Here is a 16,904-nt window from a genome sequence, read left to right as displayed (position 1 = left end):
TTATCCTGTATGGGACTCTCTGCGCTTCCTGGACTTGATTGACTATTGCCTTTCCCATGTTAGGGAAGTTTTCAAGAGTCATCTCAAATATTTTCTTAGACCCTTTCTTTTTCTCTTCTACTTCTGGGACCCCTATAATTCGAATGTTGGTGCATTTAATGTGGTCCCAGAGGTCTCTGAGACTGTCCTCAATTCTTTTCATTCTTTTTTCTTTATTCTGTTCTGCAGTAGTTATTTCCACTATTTTATCTTTCAGGTCACTTATCCGTTCTTCTGCCTCAGTTATTGTGCTATTGATTCCTTCTAGAGAATTTTTAATTTCATTTATTGTGTTGTTCATCGTTGTTTGTGGGCTCTTTAGTTCCTCTAGGTCCTTGTTAAACGTTTCTTGTATTTTCTTCATTCTATTTCCAAGAGATTGGATCATCTTTACTATCATCATTCTGAATTCTTTTTCAGGAATACTGCCTATTTTCTCTTCATTTGTTTGGTCTGGTGGGTGTTTACCTTGCTCCTTCATGTGCTGCATATTTCTCTGTCTTCTCTTTTTGTTTAACTTACTGTGTTTGGGGTCTCCTTTTTGCAGGTTGCAGGTTTGTAGTTCCCGTTGTTTTTGGTGTCTGTTCCCAGTGGGTGAGGCTGCTTCAGTGGCCTGTGTAAGCTTCCTGGTGGAGGGGAGTAGTACCTGGGTTCTGGTGGGTAGGGGTGGATCTTGTCTTTCTGTTGGGCAGGGCCGCATCCAGTGGTGTGTTTTGTGGTGTCTGTGAACTTAGTATGATTTTAGGCAGCCTCTCTGCTAATGGGTGGGGTTGTGTTCCTGTCTTGCTAGTTGTTTGGCATGAGGCGTCCAGCACTGGAGCTTGCTGGCTGTTGGGTGGAGCTGGGTCTTAGTGTTGAGATGGAAATCTCTGGGAGAGCTCTCGCTGATTGATATTACGTGGGGCCAGGAGGTCTCTGATGGTCCAATGCCCTGAACTCGGCTCTCCCACCTCAGAGGCTCAGGCCTGACACCAGGCCAGTGCACCAAGACCCCGTCAGCCACACGGCTGTTGACGAATATGAGAAATATGAGCTCCCTGAACTGTTCAACCAGATTGAGGTGCTGTCTCTGAAGTGTTATTCTTGTGAGAATCTTCCATAATCAACTGTGGCTCTATGTATGTATTTTTAACTTTGTATTCTGAAATAGTTTTAGGCTTAGAGAGCAGCTGCAAAGAGAGCACACCACCACACACCTCATCCAGTTTCCCCCAAAGTTAACACCCTGAAGAAACAGGATGCAGTTGTCAAAATTGCATGTAGCAGTAACCAAAGCTATAGACTTTCCTGGGTTTCAGTCTTTTCATGAATGTCTTTTTTCTGGTCCTGGATCAGATCCTGCATCTCATATGCCTTTAGCTGTCATGTATCCTTAGTCTCCACTGGTCTCTACAGCTCCCTCAGTCTTTCATTGTTTTCCATGACCTTGACAACTTTGGAAGAGTACTGGTCAGGTATCTTGGAGATCGTCCTTCAGTTTGGGTCTGTCTGATATTTTCTCATAGTTGGACAGACAGCATGGACTTTTGGAAGAAGACCACAGGGGTGACGTGATCCTCTTAGCACATGATATCAGAAGACACATGTCATCCCATTACCAGTGATGTTAACCTTGATCTTCTGGTTAAGGTAGTGTCTTCCAGGATTCTCCACTATAAAATAACTATTTTTCTTTTTGTAATCAACGATTATTTGGGGAGATACATTCTGAGATTTATTAAATACTCCATTTCTCCTTAAATTTTTGCTAATTTTAGCATTCATCCATTGACTTTGCCTTCAAGGTCTGCACTGTGGTGTTATAATGGTGATTTGCCATTTCTCTCATTCTTTCTACCTGTATTAATTAGAATTCTTCTCTAAGGAAGAGTTGTCCCTTCTCCCTCTATTTATTCAATCAATTACTTAGTAACAGTCTCAGTATTTTTAATTCTTTTATTCTTCTTGTGTTATAATCCAATAATATTGTTATTTATTTTGTTGCTTAAATTGTTCTAGATCTGGCCACTGGGAGCTCCTCTGAAAGGTTGGGTTCCTCTGACTTTTGACATACATTTCCTTATACTCTGGCACCTCTGGCTCATTGTGTATTTTCCTGACCCTAGCTCTACAATCAATCACTTCTCCAAGAAGTCTTGATTCTTTTTATTGGAGAATGGTGTTTAGAAACTAAGATCTGAGTGCGAGGTGTGCTCAGTTACCAGGTGTCATTGTTTTAAGACCCTCTCAGCAGTCAGAGCTAGGAAATATATGATGTGTATGAATTCATGTGTACACAACATCTATTTCTGTAGCTATCTATCTGTATATATGTTAAAAAAAAAAAAAGTTCATACTGAAACTTCCAACTACAACCCCAAAAAACAGGGTTTATTATAGCCTTCCCCACCCACGCTGCTTAACTGTAAGTTTTTTCTCAAGAAACCTGGCTTTCTTTATCTACAATGTATAGTAGTTACTTGTTTAAGGGTGTGTATGTGTGTAACAAATTTACCATCTTGAGCGCCGTGATTTCATGCAATTCTTTTTGGTCTCCATACTTATGGTGTCCAGTCAGAACAGTTTCCAAAGTTATTTAGACCAGCTCTTTCTTCCTCATCCCCTTCAGTATCATCATATCACTCATTTGTAATAACGTTATATTCATGTATCATGGTCTGTATTTCGTCTTGGGTTCCCCTGGAATCCTGGTTGACTTTTTTTAACGGCATATAGTAAAAAGATCACTCTTTGTATTGTACAGTTTTGTAGGTTTTAACAAAAGCATAGATTCATGAATCTAACAATACAGTATCACAGATAGTTTCACCTCCTCAAAAATTCCCTATACTACCCCTTTTGTATTCAACTCCTCTCCCCACCCCTGGCAACCACTTGTCTGTTTTGCATTTTCCATCATGAAATATAAATGTAATCATATATATACTATGTAGTCTTTGAGATCTGGCTTCTTTCAATTAGCAAAATTCATTTAAGATTCATTTATATTGTTGCGAATAAATACTTCATCCCTTTTGTATTACTGAGCAATATTCCTTTGTATGGATGTACCAGAGTGTGTATACCCATTTATCTGCTGGAAGGACATCTGGGTTGTTCTCACTTTTGGGAGATTATGAAAAATATAAGTTTTTTATATAAGCATGGTTTTCAATTCACTTGAGTAAATACTCTAGGAGCAGGATCGTTGGGGTTGTATGACAAGTATATATTTAACTTTATAAGAAGTTGCCAAACTGTTTTCCAAAGTAGCTGTACCATTTTGAATTCCAAGCAGGAATACATGAGAATTCTTGTTGCTCTGCATCCTCACCAGAACTTGGCATTTTTAGTTTTTTTGGTTTTGTTTTTGTAATTTTAGTCATTCTAACAGGTGTGTAGTTGTATCATTCTGGATAAAAGTCTTTTACTAGATAGGTGATTTTGCAAATGTTCTCTCCTTATCTGTAGATTGTCTTTTTATTCTCTGAACAGGGCCTTTTCATGGAGTGAAACTTAAATTTTGTTAAATACCAATATATAAATTTTTTCTTTATGGATCATGCTTTTGATGTTGTAATTCTCCAATGTTTTCTTCTAGAAGTTTCAGAGTTTTGTGTTTTACATTTGGATCTATAATACATTTTGAGTTAATTTTTGTATAAGCTATGAATTATACATCGAGGTTCTGTTTTTGCATATGGATGCTAAATTGCTGCCGCCCCATTAGTTGTACTGACTATCCTTACCCCACTGAATTGCCTTACTACCTTTGTAAAAAACCAACTGAATATATTTGTGTGGGTCTATTTTCTGGGCTCTCTGTTTTGTTCTTTGACCCATGTGCTCATCTTTTTGCCAGTATCACACATTATTATTGTAGCTTTATTGTAGGTCTTGAAACCAGGTAGTCTTAGTCTTCCTATTTTGCTCTCTTTCAAAATTGTTTTGGCCAATGTAGTTCCTTTGCCTTTCCATACATATTTTAGAATTGGCTTGTTGATATCTACAAAAAAGCTTGCTGTGATTTAAACTGGGGTTGTGTTTAATCTGTTGACCAATTTAGGAAGAAGTGACATCTTGACAATAGAGTCTTCAAACCCATTAATATGATATCTCTATTCATTTGGCTCTTTGATTTCTTTCAACAATGTTCTGTAGTTTTAGCATGAAAATCATGCACATATTTGGTGAGATCTGTAGGCAGTTTTTTGAGTAATATTTAAATGGTATTTTAAAATTTCATATTCCAATTGTTCACTGGAAGTTTTTTTGTAGGTTCTTTTATGCTTTTCTACATAAATATTATCTTCTGTGAACAGAGACAGTTTAACTTTCTTCCCAGTGTGTATACATTTTATTTATTTTTATTGCCTTACTGTTTCATCTAGGACTTCCAGTACAATGTTGGATATGAGTGGTGAGAATAAACAACACTGTCTAGTTCCTAATATTATTTTACCAAAAGACTGTTTCCCCCTTATTAGGTATATTAGTTGTAGAATTTCTGAAAATACTCTTTATTAGGTTAAAAAACTTCCTTTCTTCTCCTAGTTTGATGGAAGTTATTTTTATTATAAATAAAAGTTGAATTCTGTTAACATGGTAAATTATATTGATGAATTTTCAAATTTAGAATCAGCCTTGTATTCCTGAAATGAAACCCACTTGGTCTTAATATATTATCCTTTTTAGTATACTGATGAATTTATTTACTAATAAACTAATATTTGTTGAGGATTTTATGTCTAGAGTTCGTGAGGGATATTGGCTTATACTTTTTTTGTAATGTCTGATTCTGATTTGTATTAGAGTAATGATGGTCTAATAAAATGAGTTGAAAGGTGTTCCCTCCTGGGACTTCCCTTGTGGCGCAGTGGATAAGAATCCGCCTGCCAATGCAGGGGACATGGGTTCAATCCCTGGTCTGGGAAGAAACCACATGCCATGAAGCAACTAAGCCTGTGCGCCACTACTGAGCCTGTGCTCTAGAGCCCGCGAGCCACAGATACTGAGCCCGTGGGCCTAGAGACCGTGCTCTGCAACAAGAGAAGCCACCACAAGGAGAAGCCCGTGCACCGCAATGAAGAGTAGCCCCCCTTGCCAAAACTAGAGAAAGCCTACGTGCAGCAAGCCAACGCAGCCAAAAAAATAAATCAATAAAATTAAATCTTAAAAAAAAGAAAAGAAAAGGTGTTCCCTCCTTGCCTTTATTCTGAAAGAAATTATGTAGAATTGATATCATTTCTTCTTAAATGTTTGGTAAAATTTGGCAGTAAAACTCTCTGCATCTGGAGTTTTTTTTGGGAAGGTTTTAAAACTAGGAATTCAATTTCTTTAATAGATATTTATTATTTAGGTTAACTATTTCTTCTTCAGTGAGTCTGATAATTCTTTGGTAATTTGTATTTTTCAAAGGATTTACCCATATCATCTAAACTATCAAATCTATTAGAATAGAGTTGTTTGTAGTATTCCCCTTACCCCCTTTTTAAGTTGTAGTGTTGTTTTGTTTTTAGATTAGCTGTTACACAATAATTGTTTGTAGTATTATTCTGTAGCTTATCTTCTGTACAATAATTGTTTGCAGTATCTTTTAGTGTCTTTTGGGTTATGTAACCTCTTTCATTCTTAATATTGATAACTTGTGTTCTTCTCTTTTTCTTCGGTAACCTTGGCTAGAAATTTAGCAGTTTTATTGATCTTTTAAAAAAAAAAACAGCCTTTGGTTTGATTCCTTTTCTCTACAGTCTTTCTGTTTTAAGTTTCATTAATTTCTGCTCCTCATTTTTTTCTTTTTTTCTGGTTCCTTTGGGTTAAGTTTGCTCTTCTTTCCTGAGTTTCTTAAAGTAAATGCTTACTGATTTGGGACCTTCGTCTTTTCTAATATAAACGTTTAATGCTATGAATTTCCCCTCTCAACGCTACCCTAGGTGGTCCCTAAAATTCTGATATGCTATATATATTTCAAATTTTCCCTTGAGATTTCCTCTTACACCCATGAGTTATTTAAAAGTATGTTATTTAATTTCTATATGTGGAGATTTTCCTGTTGTCTTCCTGTTATTGATTTTATTATGCTCAGAGACTGTAATTTGTATGATTGAAATTTGCTAAGGTTTGTTTTATGGCACAGGATATGGTCTAAATTGCTGAATGTACCAAGTGCCCTTAAGAAGAATGTGTGTTCTGCTATGTGAAGTGAAGTGTTCTGTAACTGTCTCTTAGGTCAGGTTGGTTGAATACTGCTCAGGTCACCTAAACCCCTAACTGATATTTCTACCTACTTGTTCTATCAATTACTGAGAGAAGAGTGTTGAAGGTTCCAACTACAATTGTGGATTTTTCTCTTCCACCTTTTAGTTGTATCAGTTTTTGCTTTATGTATTTTGAAGGTGTGCTGTTAGGTGCATACACATTAAAGATACTTATTTCTTGGAATATGGACTATGTAATATCCTTTGTTATCCTTGATAATATTCCTTATTGTGAAGTTCACATTGCCTGAAATTAATATGGCTACACTAGCTTTCTTTTGGTTAATGTTTGCATGGTATATTTTTTCCATCCTTTTACCTATGTCTTTATATTTAAAGTGGGGTTCTTATAGACAGTGTACTGTATGATCTTCCTTTTTTAATCAATCTGACATTTTGTCTTTTAACTGATGTTTATGACGTTTACTTGTATAGTTGGATTAAAATCTACAATCTTGCTCGCTATATTTCATTTGTTCCATCTGTTCTTTATTATTCTCTTTTTCTCCCATTTCTTGGGCTACTGGAGCATATTTTATGTTTCTATTTTATCTCCTCTATTGACTTATTTATACCTCTTTTTATTTCCTATAGCTGTACTAGGGTTTACAATATACATCTTCAGTTAATTGGAGTTCACCTTCAAATATACACCTCATCATGTGTAAAGACCTACAACAGTATATTTCTAATCCCTCCGCCGTCATTTTATTTTTACATATGCTATAAACACAAAAGTCATTGCCACTATTTTTGCTTTAGAAAGCCAATTATCTTTTGGGGCAAATAAGAAGAGGGAAAACACCCAGATCTTGGTTTCTAATATCATTCTCCAAAAAAAGGAACCAACGTTCCTCAGAGAAATATCTGATTCCAGGACTGGGGCAGGAAATACATAAGATGAGCCTGGAGCATTCTGTAGTAACCAGAAAATAAAATAGTAACCCCCACTTTCCTCCCTGCCAAAAAAACCCCACAAAGACGAGGGTACATAAAAGGGGCACAGGAACCATTTGAACAGTCCTCAACAGCTAAAGCTGGAACAATTTGAGCAACAGAATAAACCAGTATTGGTATTGATAGAATCATATATTAACAGAATTTAGTATTATTATAACCCAAAGTATAAAATAAATGTCCATGAGTCCATATTAATATTCACTATAAATAAATGATTAAATAAATGAGAGAGAACAGATAAGTCACCTGTGCAGAAGAACTCCAAATAATGTATGTAGATAGTCTGCCTTCAAGGAGGTAGGAGAATAACCCCCACTACTCCTTAGGTGTGGGCCTTGCACAGTGACTTCCTTCCAAAGAGGACAGTATGGGAAGGGGGAAAAGAGTAGCCAGTGAAATACTACACCAGCAAGATGACCAAAGTGATCAACAGTCATGTTGATAGTATGTACCCTTGATATAATGTGATGAAAATGGCACTTTAGTTCCACAGCCTTCCTCCCCCAAACACATAACACCGGTCTAATAATGAGGAAACCATCAGAAAAACCACAATTTAGGAACACTCTACAACATATCTGACCAATATTCAGAACTGTCAAGGTCATTAAAGTAAAGTCTTAGAGAAACTATCACAGCCAAGAAGAGCCTAAAGAGACATGACTACTAAATGCAATGTTGTATTCCTGGATTGGATTCCAGAACAGAAAAAGACATGGGGTTAACAACTAAGGGTATCCTAATAAAGTGTAGACTTTAGTTAATAATAATGTATCAATATTGATTCATTAGTTGTAACAAATGTACCATACTAATGTAAGATGTTAATAACAGGAAAAATTGGGTGTGCAGCATATGGGAACTTTCTGTACTACCTTTGCAATCTTTGTATAAATTTAAAACTGTTCTAAAATTAAAGTTTATCAAATGAAGGACAAAATGAATTTTATTTTATCTTCATTTATTCCATTTCCATTGTTCTTTATTTCTTTGTATAGACCCAAGAGCTTGCTGGTAGCATATTCCTTCTTCCAAAGGAAATCCTTTAACATTTCTTGTAGAGTATGTCTGCTGGCAATAAATTCCCACAATTTTCTTTTGAGAATGTTTTTATTTCTCTTTCATTTCTTGAGAGATATTTTTGCTGGGTACAGAATTCTAGGTTGAAAGTTTTTTGGTTTTTGTTTTAATTTCAGCACTTTAGATTACTCCACTGTTTTGTAGCTTGCATAGTTTCTGAAAAGAAGTATGGTATAAATTCTTATCTTCATTCTTCTATATATTTATCTGTCTCTTTTCCCTGGTTGCCTTTAAGATTTTCCTCTTTGTCTTCTGCTTTTAGCAGTCTGAGTGTGTGTGTGTTTGGTGTTGGTTATTATTTCTTCAAACACATTGCTTCTGCTCTGTTCTCTCTCTCTTCTCTTTTTGAAATTCTAGTTATAAACATGTTAAATCATCTGAAAAAGCCCCACAAATATTAGAGGCTTTGTTCTGTTTTTTTTTTTGTTTTGACTCTTCTCTTTATATTTCAGTTTGGGTAATTCTTACTGACCTGAAGACCTGTAGCAGGTCTTTCCTCCTGCTAGGCCTTTAGTGCAGAGTTTGAGTTAATTTAATTAAGAACTGGGCTGGGTCTGAGCTTCAATGTTGCTATGTGTATCCACCACAGGCCTCAAATCCCTCTGGTGGGAATGGAAGATTGGTTGGCTAGAGGTTTTTTGTTTATTTGTTTTTTCCCCAAAGACTGCTCATTCTCAGTTTTAAGCCTTCCCCTTTGTGCTATGCCTCAGGCTGCAGCCTTCTCAGAAATTCTGCCATGTTCAAGACATTGTTCCTGCTCCTTCACCATGGGCTGAGAGAGTTTTTCGTTTCCATTTCCCCAGATACAATGGGAATTCACCAGTGCCTAAGGATGACCGTTTATGTCGTTCATCTCCTCACAGATTAAGACTTCTGTTCCATAGGAGTGAAAGGGGAGAAGGACCCAGGCAAAACTTTTTGCCCCTACTGCAGTGGCTGCTCTTCCCCTCTCTTCCCGTTGTACACCACAAAGGAGACTTTTTCAGGACATTCCCAATTTTTTCTGTGAGCACCCAGTGGGGTTCATGGAGAAAAAGCCTGCAAGAGGGCTTAAGACTCTCCCTACATAGCAGTCCCAGGGGTTTTACAGAGTCCTGCCAGTGAACACTTGGCCTCCAGCAATTCACCAATCACCCTAGCTTAACTCTTATTATCTGTGTCTTGCCCAGATAAAGTCAGTGCTCCAATGTCCTCTCCCTGCAGTATCTGTCTCTCCCTAGAGTCTGGGCCAGTTGGTTGCCCTGAAATCTCAGCACTACAATGTGTTCAAGGAAAACTATGAAATTGTTTGCCCAACATTTTTTCAGTGTTAGGCTGGAAGCAACGGTTTCCACTTTTCTATATCTCCGAATGAAAAAGCACTTTGTTTTTGACTTAAAGGGTTTTGGTTCTGGCTCTCTTTTGTGCTACCTTGGACCAGTACTAACCTTCCCTTGGTTTCCTTATCTTACCTGCCAAGATCACTGTTTGAGAATCAAATGATACAATGCATATAAAGATGTTTGGGAATCTATAAATCATTATACAATGTAGAATTATTATCTAAAGCCTGATAGCATTACTTTCACTTAGCAAACAATCAAATGGCCAGTTTAGCAGCTGCATAGTAGAAAGACCACCTGACACATCACATTGATTGTTAGTAGTCAAACAGTTGCTAAAATCAGAATGGTCTTAAAACTTGCATATATATTCTAACTTTTTTCTATAGAAAGCTAAGGGGGATAGACATATTTTCCTCTTCTTATAAACACAGGATTCAAAAGCAAATGAGGCTGGAACATTGTTAAGGGCTGGGGTGGGCAGACCTGTATTCTTATAAGAGTTAAACGGGAAGGTTATTTCAGAAGGAATAAACAAAGATTATGAGAACAACTCATCCAAGTTTTTATGCATTCTTTCCTATTCTACAATAGTTCTCTTTGGTATGTAGAATTTTCTAACAAATAATTTAGTGTTTCTCTTACAGAAAAGTATGTGCAAAAATTACTGAAAGTATGCAGAGCACAGAGAAGAAGTACTTAAGTCAGGTTTAATTTATCAAATTGAGGATGAGACCTCTAAGCAAAGATTCCAGTTTGGTAAATTAAAATTAACATAATAACTTCTCCATATTTAGCTTTAATTTTAAATAACCATTAGGTAGATTTCCTGTTTTTTCATAATCTGATTTCTGTGTATTTAAAATAGACTTGTCTCTTCAAATGCTAATTTCAAATAGAAATACTCATTAGGAAAAGGTCTAGTCTATGGAAGTACAGTAAATTGCAAAGGAGAATATACACTATGTATAAAATACACATTTTAAAGAATGAAATTGAAGAAAGGTTTAACGTACCAGTGGAGGCATCATGCCTTTGCTTGAAGGGGGGATGACAACTCGAAGATCTGGTTTTCGACTGTTCATTCCAAGACTGCCACCACCTGGAGGAGGGGGAGACTTTGTAGGCATAACTTTGCCTAAACTATTTGCACCAGTAGTTCCAATCAAATTTGGAGAAGCTCTTGAGTTTACAAATCCATTCCCTGGAAAAAAGAAATACCATTCATTAACATGAAACGAGTCATTAAAATTCTTTGGTACAAATATGATGCAAGTTTTCCCCAGTCCCAGTTTCAAGTGAATTTTACAATAAAACTCATGAATATCTAACCATGTCATCTTTGAATACTTTAAAAATAAGCAAAGAGAGTGAAGCAAGTCTGAAATACATATAAAGTTTAAGACTAATGCTACTTGTTTCCAGTCTTACTGCTTGGACCTGCTGACAGAAACTTAAAACACAAAATATGTTTCTAATGGGGCATCTCCTACTGGGGACCAAGATAATGGGGATATATAAGAAGATGCCTGAGACCAGCCTATTCATTCATTCTCGCGACAACAAAGGCACTCCTACTAAGTTCTGGGCACAGAACTAGGTATCAGGGCATCTCCTTAACTGAAGCTTATTTAGCACTCAGCTCTAATGCCTTATTTTCACCAAGTACTTCTTCCTTATAGCTCTACCTGTACCTGTTCCGTTCTTTAGCTGCCATTAAGGTCTTCTTTAAGTATCTGTGATTTATCTGACTTCAATCAACTAATTCTTACTTTTTAACTTTCCCTAAAGAATTGTCTATCTTTCTTAGAGAGGAAATAAGGAAAAAGATACAGTGTGGTATATGTTCTATTGTATATACACAGTACATTTGGGCACCAGTTGAGATAGAAAATTAATGTAAGAGATCATCCCTATTTTCATGGATACTGCAGTCATTCTAGTCCTCCTCATGTGTAGCCATGTGGTTTGGGTGGGGCTGACTCCACTTCAATCCCCCTTGCCACAGACTGGCTTGTTGATGGGCATTTGACTTAGGCCCAAGCCAATGAGTATACGGCATTCTCCCTCACCACAGTGATCAGAACCTAGGTAAAGCGGTTGCTATATGGTAGTGAGAAAGGCTCCTTCCTGCATTCCTCCAAATGTGACTGGGGAAGCATTTTATTCTCAAGCCATTTTGAGACTCAGAAGAAAGTCAGAATGAGAACAAAGCTGACAGAGAAAGGAGAACTGAAAATAAATGAAGTAAAAGCCCTACCATGCTTACCGTCTATACCACTTCTGGCTCTTTTCAGTTACATATAAGTTAGTAAATACCCTATACTATTTAAGCCTAATTGAGGTGGTTTTCTGTCAGTTGCAACTGAGAGTATCCTATTACTATTCATCAGCTTACAGTTCAATGGTGGAGATAATGTCACAAATCAAAAACAAAGTAAAGTAACAATATACGGGAACATAAATGTTCATTTATAAAATAGAGGCTACATATACTATTTTGATTTCTAAGTAAATCTTAAATAAAGCAGGTGAGAACAGAAAACGTTAACTACATGATATATTTTTAAAATATTCTGTGAAAATTTAATTACTAAATTTAAGATGTAGTGTTAACTGCCCATAAAAAATACAGCATAGGTCACTCTACTATTCCATATTTTAAAAATAATCATCAGCTTTATAATAATCAAAACATAAAAAATTAAGTTTACCATGTATATGGTGTACTTTTAGCAACAGAGACTTAATTCCATGAATGTTTTACTATTATTCTATTTTGAATAGTGCTTAGTATCTATCTCTACTCTATTACAGTATATAGATGTTAATTTAAGGGCACCGAATAGAAGAAAACTTTGTTGGCTTAAGAATTCCATTCCTAGTGTTTATTACAAGCTAACCAAAAACAAAATATTCAGAATAGTGAACTAGAAGTTCCTGGAGGGCTGAAGAGGCCTCTTGAATTCTCTGGGTGGGACTCAGCATTCACACATCAATAGTAGCAACCATCTAAAATCAGACAACACAGAACTACCTTTACAATTTAGAAATAAACTTTTAAATGTCTATTAGGTGTAGAGCACTATGCAGTGAGGAGATTATAGGAAGGGATTAAAAAAAAAAACCCTACATGGTCTTCAAGCAGCTTTTCACCTAGTTAGCAAGAACAGGCATACACCACAGAGACATGAAGATGTCAAAATTATACTTAAGATATGGGCAACACAATGAAATGTAACCACACAAAATTTACAAGGAAATAGAAAGCAAAGCACTGATACAGGCATGTGGGCTTTTAATTAGGGAAGACTTTGTGGGATCAACTATTTAAGCAGTCTGAAAGGGCAAAAGATGACAGAAGGCAGGCATTATGAATAAATGTGAGAAAAATACACTAAAGTATGAATGAACAAAGTGTGACTAAGGAAAGGTGGGGCAGATAAGCACAGAGTCCATGGCTTCAGCGACTGTCACAAGGAAAGGGCAGTTGTATTTATTCTGTTCTTTTCCTTCCAGTATAAAGCAAAAAAGACAACTTTAGAATCCTCCAAAAAGGACTTCCCTGGTGGCGCAGTGGTTAAGAATCTGCCTGCCAATGCAGCGAACATGGGTTCGAGCCCTGGTCCAGGAAGATCCCACAGGCCGCGGAGCAACTAAGCCCGTGCGCCACAACTACTGAGCCTGCGCTCTAGAGCCCATGAGCCACAACTACTGAGCCCATAAGCCACAACTACTGAGCCCATGTGCCACAACTATTGAAGCCCGTGTGCCCAGAGCCCATGCTCCGCAACAAGAGAAGCCACCGCAAGGAGAAGCCCATGCATCGCAACGAAGAGTAGCCCCCGCTCACCGCAACTAGAGAAAGCCCACGCGCAGCAACAAAGACCCAATGCAGCCAGAAATCAATAAATTAAAAAAAAAAAAAAAGAATCCTCCAAAAATAAACAGACACCAGATATTACAAATATATATACATGTCTGTGTTAAATCCATGCAGGGACTAACCAAAACTGAGTATCTGCTGTGTGCTTAACACTGGTCTAAAACCTTCCTAAAATCTCACCCTGAGAAGACTATTCTAAAAAGTGAAATGTAGTACAATGAGTACTGCAATGAGTTAATGACAAAAACCAATTATGTACTGCACATATTTTTCAGTTTAAGAGCTTTTGTATTGGGTTATCAGATCATTTTAATTCTATGGAAGTTTCTTGACTGGAAGAGAAATATTTAAACCCACTAAAATCCATGTAGTGTTTGGCAGTTTATAAAACATTCTCAGGAACAAAATATATAATGAATAGGGTCAACTGATGAAAAGATATGTAAATTCTAAAATTAAAAAATATAACTAGAAAGAGATTAAGTTCTTGAAGTTCTGCTGAAGGAAATGAATGCTTCAGTATATTTGCTTATATTAGAGTTTGAAAAGATATGTTATTTAGGTGATTTATATGAGAAACTAAAAATCAATGTTTTGCTAATGTGATATAATCAACTTTGTTGGATCCTAACCAGAACATTTTCAAGGGACAAAGAAAACAGAGAAGTGAGGTGCAGCACTTAGGAACTGGCCTGCATCTCTTCAGCACTTGTCATTCAAAATGTTGGGATTCCAGATGATCAGTGCTTCTTTCCCCCTCCAAGTTACTCTCACCCAATTCCTCTTGCTTTCTCCAAAACTTTTACCAAGTGACCTACCATTTTTAATTCATTATGTGATTTAATTTTGTTGTGGGGACTGATACTTCAGTTAACCTTATGAGGTTATTTCCTGCATTCTGCTTCCATTATCTTGAAGGGGTATGTATTAAATCTGGGCTGAATCTCCTTTCCACACCCCAGAAAGCAATTTCCTGCACTCTGTTAAGCTCCAGAAAGCAGTGCTGTTAAAAAAACAAGCTCTGCACTAGGCCATCCCCTGTGGAGCAGAGCTCATCCATGAATTGGGCAGAGGTAACTGCTAAGCAAGTCATCTGGATATAAAATGCTCATCAAATAATTTTATACAAAAACCTGAAGGTTTAACAGAAACCAGTAGAATGTAAGTGCAAATTAAAAATGCTTCTCTTAAATAATGGCATGAATATATGTTCTTAATTTCTCTGATAATATATAGAAGATTCTTATTTACTTGATTTGCACTCAAATCTGAAGGATAAAGCAGTATTTCCTCTCAAATACATTATAAGATGATGCAAAGGTGTAATTTAGAAAAACGCATTATCAAGAAGCACTAATGTGCTTTTCCCATGTGGAATCTATGATGCTTTTCAGCTAGACGTGGTACCATAGTAACCCATGAGAATCAAATTACAAGAATGAAAGGGGACCTAAAAGCACGATATTTCTGAGTATAAAGTCAGAGTCTGCAGCAGACGATTACAGGATGATGTAAGAGTTTGGTAACTTGCCAGACTGAAACAAGATAATCTTATATGCACCATTTGTTATTTTGTGGAGTGTAGTGATATACTGCCTAATGTGTGCCTTCTTACCTCCTTTTCATTTTTTATGACAAAAATGAAGACATTGCCGGGATAGACTTTTGAGGTATATACTTTAAGGATATAACTCATCTTGTCACAGCCTACAAATTTAGGAATAAAGTACTGATTCTAAATGAATAAACCCAATTTAATGTGACTTTTGTTAAAATGTGTTTTCAAGCTTTATGATAACTTATGCCCTGACACAAATGTGACAAAAATGCTTTCGAGCAAACTGCATACTAATGCTTCCAGAAACTTGACAAAGCTGATCTTAATTATGGTCCTACAGCTCTAAGGCAAGTCATTCAATTATATCAATCTGGCTTCTATTTCAGAATATCGTATCATCTGAAATACTGCACTGAAGTGGCTGGAAAGCACTCCCATGTTCTTAATACTACTCTTTTAGGGTTATTACTATGAATCTATTTGAGAAGTTGAACTGACATGCAGAGGATTTTGAAAATCTCAAGAGATTCTGAAAAATTCATCCAAAGCAAGGTTCAAGAATTAATTTTATCATATTTGACAATTTTTTCATAAAATCTGACAAACTTTCAGCTGATTATTCAATAAATAGGTAAATAAATAAAAATATACTTTAAAAGTCTATAAAATTATGTCATTTGTATAAAGAAGTGAATGAGGTTTCTAAAATTTAAAAAGACCATGGATTTTAAAATCACTGATGACATATTTACTTGACTCAGTGAAAATTCCTATATGATGAACAATATGGATTCTGTCCATTAAAAACTTATGATCTAAAACAATCATGAGATCCTGGTTCTTCTGTACTCCCTCTCAATCTTTCCTAGGTACACAGCCCCAAAGAGCCCCATGTCTCCTTCTCTTTCAGAGACTTCATGTATCCCCATGGCTTCAACCACTGCCTCAATATGACTCTTCAATCTGTAGTTCTGCTTTGTGTCTCCTAATTTCCAGTCCACATGCAACTATCTGGTGGGCACTGTTCCCCAGATATGCTGCTGTCATTTCAAACTCAACCTGTTTTAAGCACCTGTACTACTGTCATCCTCCATCGCTTCCATCCCCACTTTCACAGAGCTATCAAGCTTTTCTTTCTTTATAATGCCTTTCTCCTTACCCATCTCTTCTTTTTAACTGCCACTGCCTCTGCTATAATGCAAATCCTTATTACCTTCACTCAACCCATATTAACTCCAAGAGCTTGTTGAGCTTTTTCTAGTCCAGTGTATTTTTTTCTCTTTCTCAACATGTTTTAAAAAAAGTGAAACTGCTGGATTTGGGCAATTTTACATTATGCTTGATCTTTGAAAAGAGGCCCAAAGTTAAAAAGAGTTCCCAAAGTCATCTAAGTTACAGTATTATCTGAGTATTAAATATAAATTCTCAGTAGAGAAATTTACCTAGTAAACCATAAGCAATAAGCAGATTGCCTCCATGAAAGATATATACAATTTACAATACATACAAAACTAGCAGGTTTTATTTGGACAATTACATAGATAAAATACAAAAAATCACTTTACAAGGAAAAAAACAAATGAATGTTCTAATTTACTGTAATAATTTTATGACTATAGATGTACCATATCAATATAGCATCACAGAAAGTTCAGAAACTAGAAAACAGGAGGGAAAACACATACTTCCACTATTTTAACATAACTATTATAATCATTTTGGATTTCTTCTCCTTTTATCTTCCATGTGTATATTTTTTGCATAGTTTTAAATCACAACTAAAAATTGGAATTCAGTTGAAATTTCTAATTTACTTAATTTTT

At 36.2% G+C, this 16,904-nt stretch overlaps 1 protein-coding gene across 5 annotated transcripts in view; it reads right to left on the bottom strand.

The window, feature by feature from the left end:
* The window catches only part of MEF2A (myocyte enhancer factor 2A), a 164,821-nt gene that overhangs the window by 19,021 nt on the left and 128,896 nt on the right, over window positions 1–16,904 (bottom strand). For all 5 annotated transcript variants that reach the window (XM_059912600.1, XM_059912597.1, XM_059912596.1 and 2 more), the window contains one exon: window positions 10,654–10,841. In XM_059912600.1, coding sequence (XP_059768583.1) covers window positions 10,654–10,841 — 188 coding nt within the window. The remainder of the gene's footprint in view (window positions 1–10,653; window positions 10,842–16,904) is intronic.

This window comes from Balaenoptera ricei, chromosome 2, assembly GCF_028023285.1.
Source record: "Balaenoptera ricei isolate mBalRic1 chromosome 2, mBalRic1.hap2, whole genome shotgun sequence".
NCBI lineage: Eukaryota > Metazoa > Chordata > Mammalia > Artiodactyla > Balaenopteridae > Balaenoptera > Balaenoptera ricei.
This window is presented reverse-complemented; position numbering and strand designations above follow the sequence as displayed.